The sequence below is a fragment of the Rhinolophus sinicus genome, chromosome 14 (genome assembly GCF_057876585.1).
Source record: "Rhinolophus sinicus isolate RSI-liver-muscle chromosome 14, RSI-T2T, whole genome shotgun sequence".
In the NCBI taxonomy this organism is placed as follows: domain Eukaryota; kingdom Metazoa; phylum Chordata; class Mammalia; order Chiroptera; family Rhinolophidae; genus Rhinolophus; species Rhinolophus sinicus.
Genome location: NC_142514.1, coordinates 139,798,148 through 139,820,458, shown reverse-complemented (window position 1 = coordinate 139,820,458; position 22,311 = coordinate 139,798,148). Strand labels below are relative to the sequence as shown.

The window sequence follows — 22,311 nt, the reverse complement described above, 5'->3', positions numbered from 1 at the left end:
GAAAATAAGATCTACCTGGGCAATCAGCTCTAATGCGTCTTTTGGAGCAAAAATTAATATAAGACCCAATCTTATATTATATTATATTATATTATATTATATTATATTATATTATATTATATTATACCTAGTCTTATATTATAGTAAAATAACACCAGTTCTTATATTAATTTTTGCTCCAAAAGACCATTAAAGCTGATTGTCTGGCTAGGTCTTATTTTCAGGGAAACATGGTATGTGTCAGACATGTCAGTAGCTGTGTGCAATGGAAAAAGCTATGGATTCAAATTAGTAAGACTGGTCCCTGATTCTGTGTGACCTATGCCAAGCACTTAACCTTTAACCTCTCTAAGGTTCAGTGTATTCATCTATAAAATGGGGATGGTAATAATTAATCTCTACTTCACCGACTTCTGAAGACCGTGAGTCGATGCATGAGAAGATGCTTTGTAAGCTGTATGTTAGTGACTGCTGTAAAACACTCTGAAAAATCTCTGCTCTTCTGCTCTACTCCAAGACAAACCAGGATAGGTCAAAGGCCAAAGAGCAAAGTTCAGTCTCTTTTCTTGCCGGTCTTGTTGAGGTTCTGACAAAGTGGAGGATTTGGGATCAGAATGTAGGTCCTAGAGAAGTGAGGAAGCGCTCCCCAAGCAAAGCCAGTGAGCGTCCTGGGGAGATAAGGTTCTGAAGGGACATGCCTCAGAATGATATGGAAAGACCACTTCTTTGCTCTTTAAATGCTGGATTGATTTGTTCATTGTTTCATACGGAGTGCATGCACAGTGCTATGCTATGTGCTCTTAGGTTTATGAAGCTATCCAGGACAAAGCTAGTGTGTTCACAGAGCTCATGGTAGAAGATACATAAATATAACTGAGTACAGATCAAGGTAGAGTGAAAATTGAGACCAGCCTTTAAAGTAAAAGTGCTGGGGAGCACAGAAGAAGCCGATGTTAATTCTGACTGGGGTACTGAGCTAAGATGGATATGTAGGCCAAATTTCGAAGGTTGTATAAAATTTCAATAGATGGAGAAGACATAGGGGTATTCCAGGCTGAAAAAAACAGCGTAAGCACAGACAGAGGCGTGACACTGCACAGTGTGTCCAAATGTGAGAGCCTTTGGTCTATGAAAGAAGTAACAGGCGATAAGTCTGGGCCAGTCGGCTCAGGGCATGTTGCAGACAGCTGAGGACACCACGGTCAGAAAACTGGTCTTTACTTTGTTGATAATGGCTGATCAGTGAAGGCTCATGAGAGGAGAATGACTTGGCGATTAGGAGTTCACTACTGACCCTTGAGGGACCAGTTCCAGTGAAGTTGTGAGGACAGAACCAAGATTCACAGGAGGGCAGAGTGATGGAAAGGAAACGGAGGCTTCTTTACCTCAAAAGTAAAGCAAATACCACCCACTCCCCTGAAAGGTTAATTTTCTCTTTGACGCCTGAATGTCAGAGAGATTAGAAAAGCAATGAAGCTGAGGTCAGATGGACCTTCCAAAGCTCAAAAGATAACTCGTAATGTGAAAGGTCCTTAAATGTACTAGAACAAACGACTGGTCAGATGATTAAGCCAGATGACTCTGCATCAAAGCTTTCATCACTCACCTCACTTCCCAGACAACAAAAACTGCACCCAGCCTGCGGTCTGGCCTCTCCCCAAGGAGGCTGTCGTTGGTGTCTCCCGTGGCGGGGATGGGGACCCTCCTCTTACTGTAGCATCGGCTCTGTCCTTACGGTGCAAATAAAGCGCTGCAGTGGGGGGTGGGCAGGGCTGGAGAGCAGGAGATAAAGCTGGGCTCTCACAGCTCAAACTGCCCTGCGAGGGAAGCCATCATGGCCAGAGATCCTCGTCATCCTTCTTGCCTGAATGTTGGCAAGTCATGCTGTGAATATGAGTCAGGAGGTGGGAATGGAATCTTGTAAAGTCAGATTACAAAGGGGACAAGACCGTATTCTCTGGAAAAGCAATCCTGGTGAGGAGATTTTTTTTGGTCTTTTTTTTTCGGTTTAGGGCATAGGAGCTTTTTTGCCTTTTTCTAATGGCCCCCTAGTTAAGTCCTCAGATCATAAAACAATCTGTGAAAGGCCCTTGGGTGAGAAGAGTGGACATTTCTCCCTCTCAACAAGAATGTGCAGATAGACACATGAACTACAGGTTCTCGGCAGCGTCTCCGATGGCTCCTTAATGGCAGCTGTGCTGGAGGGTGGGCAGCAGGTACGGCCGGGGCTCCTGCCAAGGAAGGACCCTCTTACCTTTTGCTGATGCGGTACTCCACCGGTAACTGCTTTTCGCCTGATGCCACCACGGATCTCTGTAGCTGGTGGGGAGGACGTAAGAGAAAGCCCAAGTGGTTTCGATGTGGAGGGAAAGGCTCTGTCATTCCCATAGATATGCCGTTCTCTAAGCATAAACCTAACAACAGCCAGTTCCTCCCTTATTGAAGGATGTTTTGCACATGCTACTAATTTAGTGATAGCTATCGATCTTGAAAATAAAAAAAAATAAGGGTGACAAAAAAACCTTAGAGTTGAAAATAAACTTTAGCATCGAGTCTATAGACAGTAAGCATTCAACAAAAGTCTGTTGCACTGAAACAAAGTGATATTTGAATCCCTTTTGCATTTGCAAGGCTGTGAGTTCTGTAAGAACAAGGGCTGTTTTGCTTTCATTTTTGTATCCCAGTGTCTGGCATAGGGCCTGCTTGATGGTAAGCAAAGCACTTAGTATCTGTTGAATTAATTGAATACCTCCAAAAACAGGAAACCTCTCTTCCCTCGGAGGCAGCCTGCTCCTCCTGGACACAGCTAACAAAAGCCTTCCTTACAGACCACGTCTGCTTTGCTACAACTGCCTTGATGGCGGTGGGAGGGGACCAAACAGGTTTGAAGTCAGTAATTTAACTGAATGTCTCTATTTTGTCCTCAATGTCTGGACATAAAATGTACATTATTTTTAAATAAAGTGGCTTCTGACTACAAAAGCACTATACCAAAGAGAGGCAGGGAGATATTAATTATCTACATCTACTGCATGTGTCATCAGAATGTCAGCTCCATGAGCACAAGGACTTGGTCTTTTGTCAGGGCTGTATCCCCAGGCCTCCGAGAAGGCCTGGCAGGGAGTGGGTGCTCCATAGTGGGGAGGTGAGCAGATAAATGAGTGACCCAGAGTCCTGTACTGAAAGACCCAGCCCTGGCACTTCACAGGCAGTCAGAGCAGTGCATGGAGCAATGAACTGCTCAAGACGAAAACCCTTTCCCTTCCCGGAGGCTTCTGTAATGTTATTGTTCCTGCTGCTGAGCCAGGTAGATGCCCTTGGGAAAGCCTCTTCCTTTCTTTGGACCCGTTTACCCAGCTATAAAATGTAGCACATGAACAGCACGTTCTTGGGAGTTTCTCTCAGCCCACCACTCTACAATATCAGGAAGCAGACAGCAGGTGACTGATACTGCCTCTATCCTCTATCCAGTCCTTCAGCAGGTATCCTGGCAGCCTCACCTGAGTCATGCATGCAGGAGAGAGGAGGGGTGCGCCCTCCTGGTCTTTCAGGACAGCGTCAGTGGTTTCTAAAAAAATCTTAGGGACTCTCTGCTCCCTCTCCCCATTAAAGAGATTTCTTGCACTTAATTCCTTTAACAATTATTTGTTGTATACCTCCAAGTATTCCTTTGGGGGGATAAATATTTTTTGGTTGTTCTCTGTGCTAGGCATTGGAAATACAACATATGACACCAGATGTAAATCATGGGGCCTAATGGGCAAGCACAGGGTGCTATGAAAATAAAGAGAAGGCACATCCAGCCTGTTCTTACAAGACAGGAAGGTTCCCAGAAGGCCCAAAAGACAACTGGGATCAGACAGGTAAAAAGAAGCCAAGGAAAGAGCATTTTGGACAGAGAGAAGAGTATGTGTGCAGGCTAGTGAGAGCCTGGCTTGTTCATGGAGATGCAAGTTGTCTAGTGCAGCTGAGGTGTTATGTGGAAGGGGGACATGCTAGGGAAGGGGTTGGCAGCAGTCAGGCCAAGGAGCTTTGTAATCGTTAGCAAAAACGACCCATTAAATAGTGTAAGCAAGGGTTTGACATGGTCAAGTTCGACATTTTAGCACTCACTCTGGCTACAATGGGCATACTACGAGGCTAGGCCCTCCAAGGACACCATGTGACTAGTTTAGTCTAGTTGGGGAGATAGACTGCTCACCCATGAAACTGTCAATGATACCAGACAACACACAAATGGCAGAATAAATGAAAGTACCAAACAACTGGTGACAAAAGCTTTGAGTTCAGAGGAGGGAGAGGTTATTGTAGGTGGTCTCCAAAAAGTGCTCTGAAAAAAATGTTCCTACTGAAAGAACCGATGAAAGTGAGCCAGAGTGGCCAGGGCTAGTGGGCCAAGGGACGCGAGGGGTTTCAACTGAGTCTTTAAGGATGGATAGGATGTGGATGGGGGAGGAATGACAAGAGAGCATTCATTGGAAAAGGGACAGTGAATAGGAAGCAGACAAATTCAACACAACCCACTGAGGCGTCTGTGCTCGGCTCCCGAGGGGCAGCCATACAAGCCAGGGCTTATTCCTGGCAGAGCCAAAGACCAGACAGGGAGGGATCTGCAACCCCAGCAAGACACTTCTGGGGGAAGGGAGTGTGGCAAGGTCTGTGCGTGCCAAATAGATGACCTGGCCATGAGGGATTACACCAGCGTCTCTGAGTGGGCCGCCTGTCCTGTTACTATGGTAACAGAGTTATTCTAAGGAAAAAGTAGCTGCTGGCCAAATGCTCCAGTGGCTCCCTGAGAAGCTGAAGCTACTGAAAATACATCGTTCCAATTTCCCAGTGGAGCGTAATCGTCTCCAAAACTTTCTCTGCAAAGATTCTAGACTTCATAGCAGGGCCTTTTAGATGAAATGATTATTGCTACTCTTCTCTCCTCCAGTCCATGTTTGCTGTCAGAATCTTCCTTAAAAATCTGCAGACCTGATCTTCCCACCGTCTTGTTTACAACGGCCTGACAGCTCACCCTCTGCCTACAGGATAAATCCCAACTCCCCAGCGTGATATTTACAGCACTTCCTAGCGGTCTCTGACCATGTAGCCTCTCCTACACCGCACCCCCTCCCTGACACACATCAGCGGCAGAGCTTCCTCCCATCCTCTGAACACACCGCACCGCAGGCCCTCCTTGCACAGATTGTTTTGTCTTCCTGGGACACCCTTAGCCACCTTGTCACGTTGATGGATTTCACATCCACAGGGAATCCTGCTGTCTCTTCTTTCTCCATCTGCTCCTCACCCAACTGCCTTTCCCACAGAGGAAGGTTCACTTTTTAAAAAAGATTTTTTAATTAAAAATATAGCTAACATACAAGATTGTATTAGTTTCAGGGGTACGCCATAGTTATTCAACATTTATATACCTCAAGAAGTGATCACCATGATAAGTCCATCAACCATCTGACACCTTCCTATGTTATCACAATATTATGGACCATATTCCCCATGCTGTACATCACATCCCCATGACCTAGAAATTTGGACTTATGCTACCCCTCCCACTGCACCCCCGTTTTAAATTTATCAATCACAACTGACATTCAATATTATTTTATATTAATTTCAGGTGTACAGCATAGTGGTTAGACATTTATATAATTTAAGAAGTGATCCCCCTGACAGGCCTAGTACCCACCTGGCACTGTACACAGTTATTACCATATTATTGGCTATATTCCCTGTGCTTTACTTTACATCCCCGTGACTATTTTATAACTCACAATTTGTACTTCTTGATCCCTTCACCTTTTTCACCCTGCCTCCCAGGCCCCTCCCATCTATCACCCCAACAAATCTAGTACCAATCTGACACCATATATAGTTATTACAATATTATTGACTATACTCGTTATGCTATACCCTACATCCCCATAACTACTTTGTAACAACCAATTTGTACTTTATCCCTTCTCTTTTTTTCACTCACATCCCCTAACATTTAGCAACCATCAAAATGTTCTCTGAATCTATGAGTTTGTTTCTGTCTTGTTTGTTAATTTTGTTCTTAGATTCTACATATAAGTGAAATCACATTGCATCTGTCTTTCTCTGTCTGACATACTCCACTTAGCACAACACCCTCCAGGTCTATCCCTGCCACCCCAGATGGCGAGAATCTATTCCCTTCTATGGCCGAGCAATATTCCATTGTATATATGTACCACCTATTTTTTTTCCATTCTTCCACTGACTGACACCCAGGCTGCCTCCACATCTTGGCCATTGTAAATAATGCTGCAATGAACATATGGATTCACATGTTTCCTTTGGGTTGCTTTAGATAAATACCCTGAAGTGGGGTTACTGGGTCCTTCACTGTTTCTTATAGCCTTTTTTTTCCAACTTTTATTTATCTTAAGTGTGTTTTTCCAGGACCCATCAGCTCCAAGTCAAGTGGTGGTTTCAATCTAGTTGCGGAGGGCGCAGCTCACAGTGGCCCATGTGGGAATCGAACCGGCAACTCTGGTGTTATGAGCATCGTGCTCTAACCAACTGAGCTAACTGACTAGCATTTGTTTTAACTAACATTTGTTTTAAAGTTTGTTTTGTCTGGTATAATTATTGCTACCCCAGCCTTTTTTGTTTGTTTGTCTATTTTTTCATTTCCATTTTCATGAAATATGTTTTTCCATCCCTTTACTTTCTCTCTGTGTCTTTCAATCTGAAGTGAGTCTCCTGTAGGCAGCATACATAGGGGTCTTGTTTTCTTATCCATTCAGCCCTCCTATTTTTATTTTTTATTTTTTTTTAAGATTTTATTGGGGAAGGGGAACAGGACTTTATTGGGGAACAGTGTGCACTTCCAGGACTTTTTTCCAAGTCAAGTTGTTGCCCTTTCAATCTTAGTTGTGGAGGGTGCTGTTCAGCTTCAAGTTGTTGTCCTTCCAATCTTAGTTGTGGAGGGCACAGCTCAGCTCCAGGTCCTGTTGCTGTTGTTAGTTGCAGGGGGCGCAGCCCACCATCCCTTGTGGGAGTTGAACCGGCAACCTTGTGGTTGAGAGAATGCGCTCCAACCAATTGAGCCATCTGGGAGCTCAGCGGCAGCTCAGCTCAAGGTGCCGTGTTCAATCTTAGTTGCAGAGGGCGCAGCCCACCATCCCTTGAGGGAGTCGAGGAGTAGAATTGGCAACCTTGTGGTGAAGAGCCCGCGCTCCAACCAACTGAGCCATCTGGCCACCCGGGAGCTGAGCGGCAGCTCATTGACTTCATTCTAGTTGCGGAAGGCACAGCTCACTGGCGCATGTGGGAATCGAGCCAGCAGCCCCCACTGCCCAGAGCTCGCACTCTAACCAACTGAGCCACCCGTCTGCCCCCCTCCTATGTCTTTTGATTGGAGCATTTAATACATTTACCTTGAAAGTAATTGTTGATAGATATGTGGCTATTGCCATTTTGTTAGCCATAATTTTGATTTTTTTTTTCCATCTTAAAGAAGGACCTCTAACATTCCTTGTAGTACTGGTTTGGTGGCAATAAATTCCTTTAGCTTTTTCTTGTCTGGGAAGCTCTTTACCTGTCTTTCAATTTTAAATGATAACCTTGCTGGGAAGAGTAGTCTTGGTTGTAGGTCCTTGCTTTTCATCACATTGAATATTTTGTGCCAATGCCTTCTGGCAAACTTTCTGTTGAGAAATCAGCTGACAGTCTTATGGGAGCTTGCTTATAAGCTACTACTTGCCTTTCTCTTGCTGCCTTTAGGATTCTCTCTTTGGCTTTAACCTTTGCCACTTTAATTATAATGTGTCTTGGTGTGGGCCTATTTGGGTTCATCATGTTTGGGACTCTCTGTGCTTCCTGGGCTTGTATGTCTATCTCCTTTGCCAGGTTAGGGAAGTTTTCAGTTATTATTTCTTCAAATAGGTTCTCAGTCTCTTGCTTTCTCTCTTCCTCTGGTACACCTATGATACAAATGTTGTTATGCTTGATGTTATTCCAGAGGTCTCTTAAACTCTCATTTTTTATTTTTTTATTTTTGCTGTTTTGATTGGGTGTTTTCTGCTACCTTGTCTTCTATCTAAATCATTGATTCAATCCTTTGCTTTGTCTAGTCTGCTGGTGATTCCTTCTAGTTCATTCTTCATTTCAGCTTTGTATTCTTCACCTCTGAGTGGTTCTTTTTTATAATTTCTGTGTCCTTTTTTATGCTTGCAATCTCTTTGTTGAAGTCCTCACTAAGTACCTTGAGCATCCTTACAACCATCGTTTTGAGCTCTGTATCTGGTAGGTTGCTTGCCTCCATTTTGTTTAGTTCTTTTTCTGGAGTTTTCTCCTGTTCTTTCATTTGGGACACATCTCTTTGTTTCCTCATTTCGGCTACCTCTCTGTGTTTGTTTCTATGCATTATGTAGACCTGCTATGTCTCCAGTTTTGGCCTGGTGGCCTTATGTAGTAGGTGTCCTGTGGGGCCTAGTGGCATAGTCTCCCTGGTCCCCTGCTCCAGGTGCTCCAGGAGTGTCCCTCGTATGGGTTGTGTGTGCTCTCCAGTTATAAATGAACTTTGATTGCTATTGGCATGTCAGTGGGTAGGATTGACCCTCAACCTGACTGGCTTTGGGGTTTGGCCACGTCCACAGTTTATGGGCTGCTGTGCGGGAGGCTAACCCCACTGAGTGGGAGTCACTTCAGCAAGCTCTGGTGCCTGTTGAGACCACTCTTCGTGTGGGACTAATGGGGCGGTGCTCTGCTTTGGTCTGAAGACAACCTCCAAGTATGTTGGTTCTGGGGCCTCTTGCAAGAAGCTCCAGTGCTGGCCCAGTCACCCACTGTCTGTGACTGTTTGGGGACTACCTGGTAGGAGTTACAAATTGATCCATGGTTGTTCGCTACCTATGCTAAACCTGGTGGAACATGGGGAGGCCACACTGTGAACCGAGTACTTCCACCCGTACCAGGCCTGGGGTAACTCCACAAAAATCCAGGACACCCGGAGGCCTGCTGCCACCTGCTGGCTCCCTTACGGTTCAGCCACTGCTAAAGCCTCGAGTGGTCTGGCAGTGGTCACCAGGTTAATGTAGACTCTGGTTTGGTGCCAATGCTGAGTCTGGAGTGACTCAGCAAAATTCTAAGAGCACACCAAGGCCAGTCGCTGCCTGCCTGGGGCCTGTGGACTCAGACAGTTTTCCAAGAAAGAGTGAAATGTGGGAAGGCCTGGCTGCTCTCAGAGAAAGTGCCTCAAGTGTGCAGGGGTTGGGTGGGGTGGGGTCCCAGTCAGTCAGCAGGGTGGAGCGACAGAACTCACCAGGCCAATCAGATTCAGATTTGGCCTGTGTGGGCGGGCTCAACATAGGAAAGATGGTGCCCGCCTGCTGGCTGCATAGCGGAAGAGCCCTCACCAGAAAAATGCTGTGTCCTCCAGTCCTCCCCGCACAGCCACATACCTCAGTCTGCCCCCTGTTGTCTCTGAGACCCCCAAATCACCATCCCTCCGCTGGAGCCCAAGGTGAGTGCCTGCCAATGAGTAAGTCTGTGCGCGAGCTGTTTAAAAGGATGTCTGGATTTCCTGAAGCCTCCCATGCCACCCAAATGGTCGGAATCCCCACTTTTTCACAGCCAGATGTTGTGGGGGCTCCTCTTCCCAGCACCAGTACTCTGGCTAGGAAGCCTGGTGTGGGGGGCTGGGGTCCCTCACTCCTCCCAGGGGATCCTCCATGGCTGAGATACCCCTCCTGATTCTCAACTGCCACATAGAGGTTTGGGGCCTGTGCCGCGTCTCCACCCCTCCTATAGTCTCCTCGTGGCTTATTTATATTTTCAGTCATAGGACTTCTGTTTGGCTAGACTTCAGCTGGTTCTCTACGTTGATTGTTCCGTAATTTAGTTGTAATTTTAATGTGTTTATGGAAGGACGCAGGCACCGTGTTTATCTACTCCGTCATCCTGGATCTCTCGAGGAAGGTTCACTTTTAATGCTGCCATAGCACAACTCCCTACACACCCTTATGACAATACGTATCACAGTGTATTGTAAATATCTGTTTTTCTCCGTTCTGCAGTAAGTTCCTAAAGGAAAGGGCCACAATTTAATCTCTTTGTAGAAGCCCAGCACCTGATACAGTGTCTGGCACACAGCAGACTCTGTCGTCTTGATGAATGACTGAACGGCTGCCTGGATATATTGTACCCTATGAACGGCACCATGACATAAGTAATTCTGAGACAGTCTTAATTTGTATATGTTAGAGTGGTGAGGTAGATTGAATTATTTTTCTAAATATTTGCCACACTTTCTGGGGGAACAATTACACATCCCCTCCACATTGACAACAAACATGGCATAGCAACTTGCAGTGCCTTCCCTGCAGGACAATTAGACATTCTCTCCCTCTTGACTGCAGTGGTGGCCGCACCCTTTGCTGTAACCAGTGAAATGTGGACGGAAGTAAATGTCTGGCACTTCCAAGCAGAAGCTTTAAGAGCCAGCTAGCAGTTTGTCATCTCTGTCTTTTTCAACTCCGATGAGTCTGGCAATGTCCCACCCAGAGGCTGCACTATGAGGCTGGGTCCCATGGTGAAAACAGTGTGGGGCAGAGCTGCAGCCAGCCCAAGATAGACATGTAATGTGAGAAAGAACCAAACCTGTATTGTTGTCTTGGAGATTTCGGGTCTTCTTGTGACCAAACATAACTTAGCCTAAGTTAACTGATTCAAGAAGGCAGACTAGCAGAGCAGTGATCAGTGTACCTCTAAGTTCCCGTCTGGCTCTAGCTACATGTGTGACCTTAATCAAGTCCTCTCCCCTCTCCAGGCCTCAGTCCCCCCTTAACAAAATAATACAGTTGAACTAGATAATCTTCCCACTGTGTAATTCTGTAAATCTGGACCAGGATATCACTCCTACCCCTGTCATTTCACCCATTTTTTTTTCTTCTTTTACCAATTACATGGAATGATGGACCTTTGCAGGGATACCTTCTTTTTTTTTTTTAGGTTGAATACGATATGTACAGAACTCAAGTGTGCCATTTACTGAATTTTGACAAAGGCATACAGTCGTGTACTCCACATCCCTAACAAGATATTGAGAACACATTTTCAGTACCCCAGAAAATCCCCTGTCCTCTTCCCCAGCCAATCCTCTCTCTCCAGAGGCAAACACTACTGTGATTTTTTTCCCCCCACTGCTGATTAGTTTTATGGAATGGTTGGTATTCTGAACTTCTGGACTGATGAAGTGTCTAGTTGTTCAGGCTGCCTATTCTCACACTCATGAACTCCAGGTGTGTGACGACACAAAGGGTAGTTCTGGGCAGGCTTTGGGGACACTCACCCACGGTGCTGCAAGCCCTTTAATTTTCTGAGCCTCCGAGTCACTGACGAAGTCATGGTAGAGAACCACGTAGGGTTCCAGGTGGATGACCTCCTTCCGGATGGGCTGGAGCAGGAGGTAGGGACTGGAGTTGGTCTCATAGGAGCAGTAGAGGCTAGGGATCTGGTAATGAGTGGGCTGGAAGGAAAGACCAAAATCAGCATTAGAGGAAAGGGGCCTAGGAGCTGACACTAATTTAGGGGAACAGCATAAACTGGAATGTGGGAGATTCAGAATACGGTCACTGATGAGCTTTATTATTATTATTATTTTAATGTATCAATCCTTTTCCTCACACTGTCCCAGTTCTACCTTCTCTCTCTCTCACCAAACCTGTTCCCCTTTTCTCTTTCTCTGAGAAATCCTACCTGGGAACCCAGGGTCTGACATAACCCCTCATAGGTGTCTCTGGTCTGTAGGTGGGGTACGTTGGGTCTCTGGATGACAGTTTCCATGACTGCCTGGTTGGGGCTCTCTGCCAAGAGTTTTTCATATTTCAGGACATTTCTGGCCATCCTCTTATTATCTGGGCCTGGGAGAAATCAGAGCAGGGAATAATACAGATTAACAAAGAGTGGACCCAAGGAGTGCTGCTAAGGTTTCCTAGAGCTTCACTGTCATATGTGACCGGCAACTGGACGCCTTGAATAACTCCTGTGTCCATGCACAGTCAGACGTAAGGCCTTCACTCCCAGAAGAATACCTGGTATTAAAAAAAAAAAAAAAAAAAAATGAATTGGGTCTAGTAGATGTGATGGTGCAAAGGACTTTGGGAAGAAAAGTGGTACTTCATACTTTTAGAGCAAGGGATCATCGGGGTGGTGGCTCTAGGAGCCTGTGATGGTCAGTTTTACATGTAGAGAAGAAGCTTCATTCATTCATTCACTCATCTATTCAGTAAATCTTTAGTGAAAATCTAGGATGTACCAGATATTAAGCTAGAGGTTAAACTCCCAGAGTTAAGAATCTAATGGAGAAAAGAGACATTAAATAACTACTTGCAATGAAACATGACAAGTAAGTGCTGTAAAAGAGAAGTAGAGAGAGCCAAAACCTATACGAGAGACCCAACCTATTCTTCCTGGAAAATTGGAAGCTAATTCATTCCTGATTCTACTAGATCCTTCAAAATTCCTAACTGGCCTAGATGCAAAGCAGCATGGGACAAAAAGGTTCTAGTTTGGGTTGTAGCCTGGGTACCTGCAGGGGTTTTGTGTCTGGCTTGTGCCCACTTTGGCTGCAAGATGCCCTGTAGGTTGGCAGCAACCCCTGGCCTGCTAGCCTCTGTGCATGGTCCTCAGTGCATCTCAGAAGGTGCTGAATTGTTCTCATGCTCCCAAAGTGTCTTTCTCTGAGGTGCTCTGTGTGCTAACCACCACCTCCATCTGGCAGAGGAGGGACGGAGGGGACAGAAATTACTATCCCTTTTTAACAAGAGGAGAAATGAAGCTTTGGAAAATGTAAATGATGAGCCCAGAACTCTAAGGAAAATATTGCAAAGCCACATATGCAAATAGGAGTCTCAATTTGCTGGGTCCTGCTTATCCACCTATAATAACAGTTTGGGTTCTCTGGGAGAGGCAGAGATTTTAATAGCTCGAGACAAAGAAATAAAGGGATGTTGGGTTATTATCATTTCAGCTGTACCACTAATTGCCCACGTTTCTAGACCCTACAGCTCCTCCTTTATCCTATTGTTTGCCAAATTATCAGAAAGGAATAATGTTACTAAATAGATTCATTACAAAGTGATAAATGCAATTACGAAGTCCTACATGAAATACTTTATAAATATGAAAACACAATATACAGACAGCATAAGGATTATGTATCTTTAGCATCTAAATATTTTATTAAAGGAAAACCTGGGAAGCCATTTACTCCCAAAATGTTAAGCAAAAATATCTAAGCAGAGAGCTAAGTTGGCAAGTCTCCCTCTGGTTCTACTCTGGTGAAGGTTGAAGCTGAGCTCTGCTAACTGGGCAGGATGTATGCATAGCAAAGTGAGCTCTGATTTAAAGAGAAAAACTGATATCTCTTTGTAAGCAGCCAAGGTGAAGAATCCTGCTGAGTCACTCTCTTTACACACACAGCTCTCATTGATTGCACTCATTCCCAGGTCTACTTCCAAAACCTGGGTCTTTAAATGCCCCTGAAGAAACTGGCTTCCAATCCAGGACTTGTTCCCCACTGAAGCAACACTAATCTATAACTGGTTGAGGGTGGCGGAGGAAAGAGACAGGTTGATAGCATCAAAGCATTTTCCCACTAACTTAAAAATTTCCCCATGACGCATTGATCAGTAAGTAAGATTTAATCCCAAAATTAGAAATGTGCCTTGGATTATGAAATTAGAAAAATAAAAATAGATAGCTGTATTTCACTTGCAGAGATTAAAGGCCAAAGCAGAAGGGATTTTCCCGTAAATCAGGCCTGTGGCTATCCTTCATCATTACGTACTGTAGAGAAGAAACTCTCGGGAGAGGCTCAGGGCACACGAAACATTTCCCGCCTATAGAAAAAAAAGAAAGAAAGGAAGAAAGAAAAGGAAGAGTTAACTGCATTGAGGATATCTCCTCTGACCAAATCATTCAACAGATTTTTTAAAAAATTATAAAATCTTTTTACGACAAGTAGAAAATAAGATTCATTGAAATGAGCAACAGAGTAGAAATGTGGACGTTCTCTATCCTAACTCAGGATTTGCAGCCCTGATGCAAATCTGGTCTCCTCAGTTTCCTCATTTACAAATGACTTATTACCACCCTTACCGGGGAAGGTAGAAACATAAATGAAAATAAACTTAAAAAAAAAAAATTCCTCAAATCCTAAAGCATGCAAAGCCATGTAATTATAGGGTGGCGTTGTTTTGGTATCGTTTATTATTAAATTTAATATGGAACTATAAAAATGTAGTAAAAGAATTTTTTTTTTCCTCCAGGCTCAGGACTTCCTAGAGCCTACTAAGTTAGTAGGAGGAAGGCAAAGAAAGAACTCAACTGAAATATGCCCACTGCCTAGTAATGAACTCTCTCTGTAGCCATTCAACCTTGGGCTATACATGTGGTCAAAAATAAATGGGGCTTTCCAGGGAAACCTGGGGAACAAAACCCAGTATAGGTGGGCTGCCTCTGGGTGTGGTGGAATGGTGATGAACAAATAGAATTGTATTTCCTTCTGATTATTTTATTTTTACATAGTAAAAAATTCCTTTTCAGTGACAAAAGCAACAACAAGCACATAAAACATAAGAAACAGAAAAACAATGCTCCACTGAAATCCAGGCACTCCGAGTACTCTGGATAACACTCAGTCTTCACAGAGTTATAATCGTATTTCTTATACACTTTCATACCCTGATTGTTTCACAATACACTGTTATCAGGGGTATTTTTTTATATCATCACAGAAATAGTCTTCAAAGACAGCCTTTTAAAATTATTATTTTTAATTGTGGTAAAAAACACATACATTTACCATATTTACCATTTCTAAGTGTACAGTTCAGTAGTATTAAATGCAACCAACTCCAGAATGTTTTCATCTTGCAAAACTGAAACTCTGTACCCATTAAGCAAAAACTCCCAATTTCTCCTCCCCCCCAGCCCCTGCAACCCCCACTGTACTCTCTGTCTCTATGAATGTGACTACTCTAGATGCCGCCTACAGCATTCGTCTTTTTGTGACTGGCTGATTTCACACAGCATGATGTCCTCGAGGTCATCTATGTTGTGGCGTGTGTCAGAACTTCCTTCTTTTTTCAAGGTTGACTATTATTCCATTGTATGTATATGCACCACATTGTGTATATACACCATCTTTCGATGGATACTTGGGTTGCTTCCACTTCTTGGCTGTTGTGAATAGTGCTGCTATGAACATGGGTGTGCAAGAGAGACAGCATTGTCTTTTTAAATTAAAATTTATTGGGGTGACAATGGGGTGAAACCTAAAATTACATAGGTTTCAAATGTACAATTCTGTAATACATCATCTACCGCGATGCCAAAAAACGCATACACGTGTTGTATTCATCTTTTGTTATCGGTATATATTGAGTATTACAATTTGAATACAGTTTTTTGCCTTTCTTAAAATGTCTATACATTTTTTTGGTAGCCTCTGTATATATCACGTTGTGTGTTCACCACCCAGAGTCAGTTCTCCTTCCATCACCATATATTTGACCCCCTTTGCCCTCTTCTACCATCACCCTCCCCTCCTTACCCTCTGGTAACCAGTAAACTATTGTCTGTGTCTATGAGTTTTTGTTTCTTTGTGGTTTTTAGTTTTATATCCCTCATATCCGTGAAGTCATATGGTTCCTGACTTTTTCTGTCTGATTTATTTCACTTAGCATAATAATCTCAAAATCCATCCATGTTGTCGCAAATGGCAGTATTTCATCTTTTCTTATGGCAGAGTAGTATTCCATCGTGTATACTCGTATATATTACCACATCTTCTTTATCCATTCATCTATCAAAGGACACTTTGGTTGTTTCCATGTCTTGGCCACCGTAAATAAAGCTCCGATGAACAATGGAGCACATTTATCTTTATGTATAAATGTTTTCCGATTTTTTAGGTAGATACCTAGGAGAGGGATTGCTGGGTCATATGGTAATTCTATTTTTAATTTTTTGAGGAACTTCCACACTGCCTTCCATAACGGCTGCACCAGTCTGCATTCCCACCCAACAGTGTATGAGGGTTCATTTTTCTCCACAGCCTCTCCAACACATGTTACTATTAATAGTCTTGTTGATGACAGCCATTCTAACTGGGGTGAGGTGATATCTCACTGTGGTTTTTATTTGCATTTCTCTGATCATTAGTGATGTTGAGCATCTTTTCGTGTCTATTGGCCATCTGTATGTCATCTTTGGAGAAATGTCTCTTCAGGTCCTCTGCCCATTTTTTAATTGCACTGGTTTTGTTGTTGTTGTTGTTGTTGAGTTGTATGAATTCCTTATATATTTTGAATATGAGCCCCTTATTGGAGGCATTGTTTGCAAAAATCTTCTCCCCTTTGGTTGGTTGCCTCTTTATTTTGTTGATGGTTTCTTTTGCTGTGTAAAAGCTTTTTAGTTTGATATAGTCCCATTCATTTATTTTAGGTTTTACTTCCCTTGCCTTTGAGGTCAAATTCATAAAATACTCTTTGAACCCAAGGTCCATAAGTTTAGTACCTATGTTTTCTTCTGTGCAGTTTATTGTTTCAGGTCTTATGTTTAGGTCTTTGATCCCTTTTGAGTTAATTTTGGTACGAGAGGCAGCATTTTTAATGGCTGCATTTTACTCCATCTAGAAGCTACATCACAGATGACCTAACCATTCTGCTGTTGTTGGACATATAGATTGTTTCTAATTATTTAACATCATGAATTCTGTTCTATACTTAACAGAGGGATAGTTAAGCAATCTATTGATATCTTATCATGTCAGATATTAACTCGGGGTTATAGCTTTTCAAACTCTTTTGAGATGAAGAGAAATACAATGTAATTTTACATATTTTTTAAAATGTAGAGTTTTATCATGAGATAAAGTTACATTTTATCAAGAACAAAGTTAGAGTTACTTTTGAAGTCCCAGTTACATTTATTTGGAAATGTGTACACTAAATAATGAAACTAATGAAAACGAGTACATACACTTGTAGTGTCTAATAATAATTGTTTCCATTTATTGAGTGCGTATATGTTATGAACTGTGTTAAGGGCTTTACATGTATTAGCTCATTTAATCCGCACAACAACCCTTTGAAGTGAGCATTGAAGGGGGGCAGAATATGCCACCCCCAAATGCCTCTTTGGCATAAGGATTATTTTAAGCTAATTATTTCAAGAGACAGCAGACACAGAAGAAGCTTTGAAACACAGAGTAGAAGTTCCCCCTTTGTAAGGGACCAGGAAGAGAACCATAATTGCAAATCATAAGAGAATCTTACCAATGGGGAAGGCATCCGTTAAAATGTGCCTAACAACTTTATCCTCGTTCACCATGCTTTCCAGAGTAACCTCCCATAACTGGCCTCCCCTCACACCTGTCTTTCTTTGTCTTAGCTAAAGATGACAGTTTTTTAATTTTTTAATTATAGTTGACATACAATATTATATTAGTTTCGGGTGTACAACATCGTGATTAGACATTTATATACCTTACAAAGTGATCACCCTGATAAGTCTAGTACCCACCTGGCACCGCACATAGTTATTACAATATTGTTGACTATATTCCCTAAACTGTAAGCTGAAGATAATATTTAAGGTGTTAGCTAGTCACCTCAGAGGGTTACTCATTTCTCCCCTGCTATCTCCCATGTATATATTAGGTACACATGTTAGTAAACTTCTGTTTATTTTTCCTCTTGTTAATCTGTCTTTTATCAGAGGGAGGTCTCAGCCAAGAACTTGGAAGGTTAGAGAGAAAATTATTTTCCTCCCCTATAGCATCACCACTATTATTCCCCTTTTAAAGATAAGACAATTGAGGTCCAGGGAGGTTAAGTAAGTTGCACAAGTTGTCACAGAATTTGAACCCAGGTCTGTCTGACTTCAGAGTCTATGGTTTAACTACTATACAGTTTCTCATTATTAACAGTTACTGAAGTATTTTTTATTAAAATATATCATGAAAGAGTATTATATATGATATTAATATAATTTTTTCATGGTATATAGACCATATATAATTTAATACGACAATGAAAGGTCCATGGAAGGACATTTATGTCTAATTTAGTGGGGGTAAAAATGGGAACACAAATCATCTATAAGACAATGCCTTATTTGTTCTGTTACTGTGGCATTAAAAAAAAATGTGCTGTAAGAGCACAAAGAAGGAGAGTCTGTGGAGTCCCCGGAGAACCAAGGAAGACGCACAAAATAGGTGACATTTGAGCTACACCTTGTAAGATGAAGAAAATTTACCAGACAAAGCACGATTGTGGAAAGGGAGAGTCTACCAGTGAGTGGAGGAGAAATCTGAGCCATCATAGGGGAAATGAACCCAAAACTAATAATCAGGCACTGGATTTAAAACCCATCTATCAGGGTAGCTGCTTTAGTTCAACTGCTCTGACTCTCTCCATGTCAATTCTCCATTTTCTTCCTCTATTAAAATTCAATTACTTCCTGCCCTTTGCTGCATCACAGTGATTCTATTTCAGTTTTAATATGTAGCAATTGAGCAGGAAAGTTAGGAGGAGCACCCTGGAAAGTTTTACAACAAAGATCCATTTACTAGAAACTTCTATGAGAGGAGCGGGACCATTTGCGGCACTGAGAATAAGTATGTTTGGGGAGCCACATGTGGGGTTGGCCCACCCACATTCTCCTCCCTTTTCTCAGGAAAAGGGGGACAGAAACAAGAATGGAAGGAGCAGAACTGGTTTATTAGCTTTGGAAAGTCTAGGGCATTGGCCCAGTAGGGATTTTTTTCCAGCCTATTCTGGAAGACTGTAGAAATCTGTTTGGAAATGGGGTTAGCTATACCAAAGGATGGCAGCTCCCATCTGTAGGGAAATGAGCTTCCATGTGAGGCACAACAGGTGGCAGATCAACAGTGCCAAGGGAAAACAACACAGAGAAGGCACTGAGGGGGTACTGTGGACCAGGTGGCCAGCTGGATAGCGAGACGCTAGGCACATTTACAGGTGGACTCGACTGCAGATGTGAGAGGATAACAATCAAATTTCTTCCTTGGATATTGGCGATATCATGGCATAATATCTGTGAAGAGTTATGAATTGTTGGGAGTGCAAAAAAGATCTACCTGGAGTATGAACCCCAAAAATATTTGTTGATGCTGCTGCTGCTGCTGCTACAGGTGAGAGACTGCCTCCTCTATGGGAGATGGTGATTTTAAAGGAATCAGTGCATTGAAAAGAGCCCTGGACTAAGAGTCAGGCAGACTTGGGCTCTCCTCCCAGCTCTGTGAACTTTGTGACAAGTTAGGAATTTGGGGGAGACTTTGTTTACTCACATTTGAAATAAGGAAATAATAAAACAGCTGCCCTGCTTGACTCACACATTTGGTTCTGTTGGGAAGATGAAATAAATGAAGAGACATGAAAATGCTTAGAAAATTATAAAGCAGATATAAAGCCTTCCACTTACTGTGATGAAAGCAGTGAGATTCACTCACTCCCCTACCTGGAAATAGGCAAAGGCCAAGTGGTCCAAGGCGTCCTCCAGACTGGCCTCATCTTCCGTATTCCATTCCCCGTAAGACCCACGGAAGAGACTGACAGCCTCCTCCAGCCACAGGATGGCATGGTAGTAATCCCCCATGTCATAGGCCACCTGGAGGGAACACAATATCATCATTAAAGCCTCAGTCCACAGGTGGAGGAAAGGAAATGACAATGCAAACAGTGGAGGGCCTTTGGAACCCAAGAAGGAAAGATTTCATCTCAAATGCATTTAAATTCAATTTATTAAGCATCTATGATAGAGAAGGCATTGTACTAGGTACAGAGAGGACACAAGGATTCTTGCATTTCAGAAATTTATAATCTGGGGAGAAGAGAGAGGAACTCAAGTTCACTATAATGCTGGGCAGAATGGCATGACTGCTCGAAGGAAATACGCTAGGAGGTGCATAGATAAGGGAGGAGACTTGGGAAGCTCAGAAGGCTGCATGGAGGAAGTAGCATCTGAGATGGGACTTCCTTGAAGAAGAAAAAGAATTTCAATGAGCAGAGATTAAGAGGAAAGGCATTTTAAGATGACGGAATGGTAGAAACAAGCCCAAAAGAAGATTGTGTTCAAACAGTACATACGGCTTTTGTGTAAGGTGAAGAGAAGCAGGAAATGAACTCAAAAAGGCAGCACAGCCTAAGTTAATGAAGAGTAGTGAATGTCATGTTTTCAGGAAAATGTTGCTGGTAGCAATGTGAGGAATGGATTAAAGTCAGTCATTTATTTGTTTAGTATCTACTGAGTATTCACAATGGGCCTGGTGGTCCCTGCCCTTAAAGAGTTTACGATCAGGTGAGGAGCACGTGACAAACCAGTAACTGTGACACAGTGCATTAGATACCGTAATGAAGGTAGACCTGGGAATGCTATGAGAGCTCAGTGGAATGTCCTGTATTAAATGTTGGAATGCTGGGAATATGGCAACATGTACTAGACATAGCTACTGTCTCCTACTAGCTTACAGTTAACTAGAATACCAGAACTGCAGATGGAATTTCCTGGAACTTGATGTTGGAGGCAGCATGGAATTATAAAGTCACAGACTTAGAAGGACTCTTTCAAAATGATCTAATTTGGGAATAACTTCCAGACAAGCAGAAAGGCAGGAGGACCTTGAAATACTGTGACTCAGCAGCCTAAACAATGTCAATTCCTATCCCAGGTCTGCCATTAACCTCTGGTCCTGAAGTTTCCTATTTGTAAAAAGGTTGAGTTGAAGAATAAAAATAAAAAATGACTGAACTTTTTCTGCTAAGTTAATAATTTATTTAATTAAGATTTCCATAAGTCCCAGCAATATGATAGATTAAGATCACTGGAATCCTTCCAACCATAAAGACTTAGAAATTTTGAATAAACTATAACAAGCATTTTATATAATTTCAAGAAAGAGTGGAAAATACCCAGGTACTAGAAACAAAAAAGGAGCTTAAAGTCCAAGCAATGAGCTCACGAGAGGATGCTGAGGCCGCCTAGACAGGGGTGGGTATTAGTCCTAGTAACCTTGGTACTTGGTAACCTTGGGTTATAATGCCCACATGAGGACAGATGAGCTTTCCATAGACCTCCCAGCACTTAGGAATTGGAATTAAGACACACTCATAAAACAGAACCATGGAAAACTACACCTTAAGGAAAAGAGTAGACCAGAAAAAAAAAAATCTACCCACTGTCCCAAGGAGACAAGAAAGCTGGTTTCTTTCTGTCTGGGCTCTGTTTCCCTAAATGTCACCTTAGAATATTCACAACCCTATGTTTATACTTCACATGAGTTTAGGGTTTGAATTTACATTATTCATACAGTTAAGGAACCGCTAGGCCAATAAATCAATATAAAACTGGATCTGCAAGTCAAAACCACAATGAGATATCACTTCATTCCTGTTAGAATAGCCATTATAAAAAAAAACAACAACAACAAGAAATAACAAGTGTTGGTGAGGATGTGGAGAAAAGGGAATCCTTGTGCACTGTTGGGGGGGATGTAAATTGGTGCAGCCACTACGGAAAACAGTATGGAGGTTCCTCGAAAAATTAAAAATAGAACTACCATTTGATCTAGCAAGTCCACTTCTGGGTATTTATCCAAAGAAAATGAAAGCACTAACTTGAAAAGATATAGCAGAAAAGATATATGCCACCAGTGCCTAGAAGAAGAAAACCCAAAACGCCCTGGGGGGGGGGATATTCCCACAATTCTGGGCACAGAGATTCTCTTAGGGGTAAAAGAAAATACTGCTAAAAATAAGCTCACAATCAAACATGATACGTCATATCAGGAAATAATCAATCATGAACAAGAGTCAACAGGCAAAATAGTAGGGTGGTAGAATTAGACAATAACAATTTAAGAAAATTGAAAGATGGATCTGCTTTAAAATAATCCATGGAGGAGGGAACTGGAGATATGTAGATGAAACAAATTTGGCTATATGTTAATACGTAGCAAAGCTTATTCTTTGCCCCAGTAATACCACTTCCCAGGTATTTAACCAAGAGAAATGAAAACAAATGTCCACAGAAAGACTGACATCAGAATGTTAATCTCAGCTTCTTCACAGCACCCCATGTTGGAAACAATACAAGTATCCATCAGCAGGAGACTGGATAAACAGTTTGTGGTGCATTCATACAATGGAATACTACTCAGCGACAAAGAGGAATAAATTACTAATAAATGCAACCACATGGATGAATTTCAAAGATATAATGTGCTGAGTGAAAGAAGCTGGATTCAGAAGAGAG

The 22,311-nt window shown here is 42.5% G+C and overlaps 1 protein-coding gene across 2 annotated transcripts in view; it reads right to left on the bottom strand.

The window, feature by feature from the left end:
- Window positions 1-22,311, bottom strand: part of P4HA3 (prolyl 4-hydroxylase subunit alpha 3) — a 42,414-nt gene that overhangs the window by 10,778 nt on the left and 9,325 nt on the right. For both annotated transcript variants that reach the window (XM_019744296.3, XM_074335776.2), the window contains 5 exons: window positions 19,519-19,668; window positions 13,820-13,871; window positions 11,728-11,891; window positions 11,321-11,497; window positions 2,255-2,319 (listed from right to left, as the gene is read on the bottom strand). In XM_019744296.3, coding sequence (XP_019599855.2) covers window positions 2,255-2,319; window positions 11,321-11,497; window positions 11,728-11,891; window positions 13,820-13,871; window positions 19,519-19,668 — 608 coding nt within the window. The remainder of the gene's footprint in view (window positions 1-2,254; window positions 2,320-11,320; window positions 11,498-11,727; window positions 11,892-13,819; window positions 13,872-19,518; window positions 19,669-22,311) is intronic.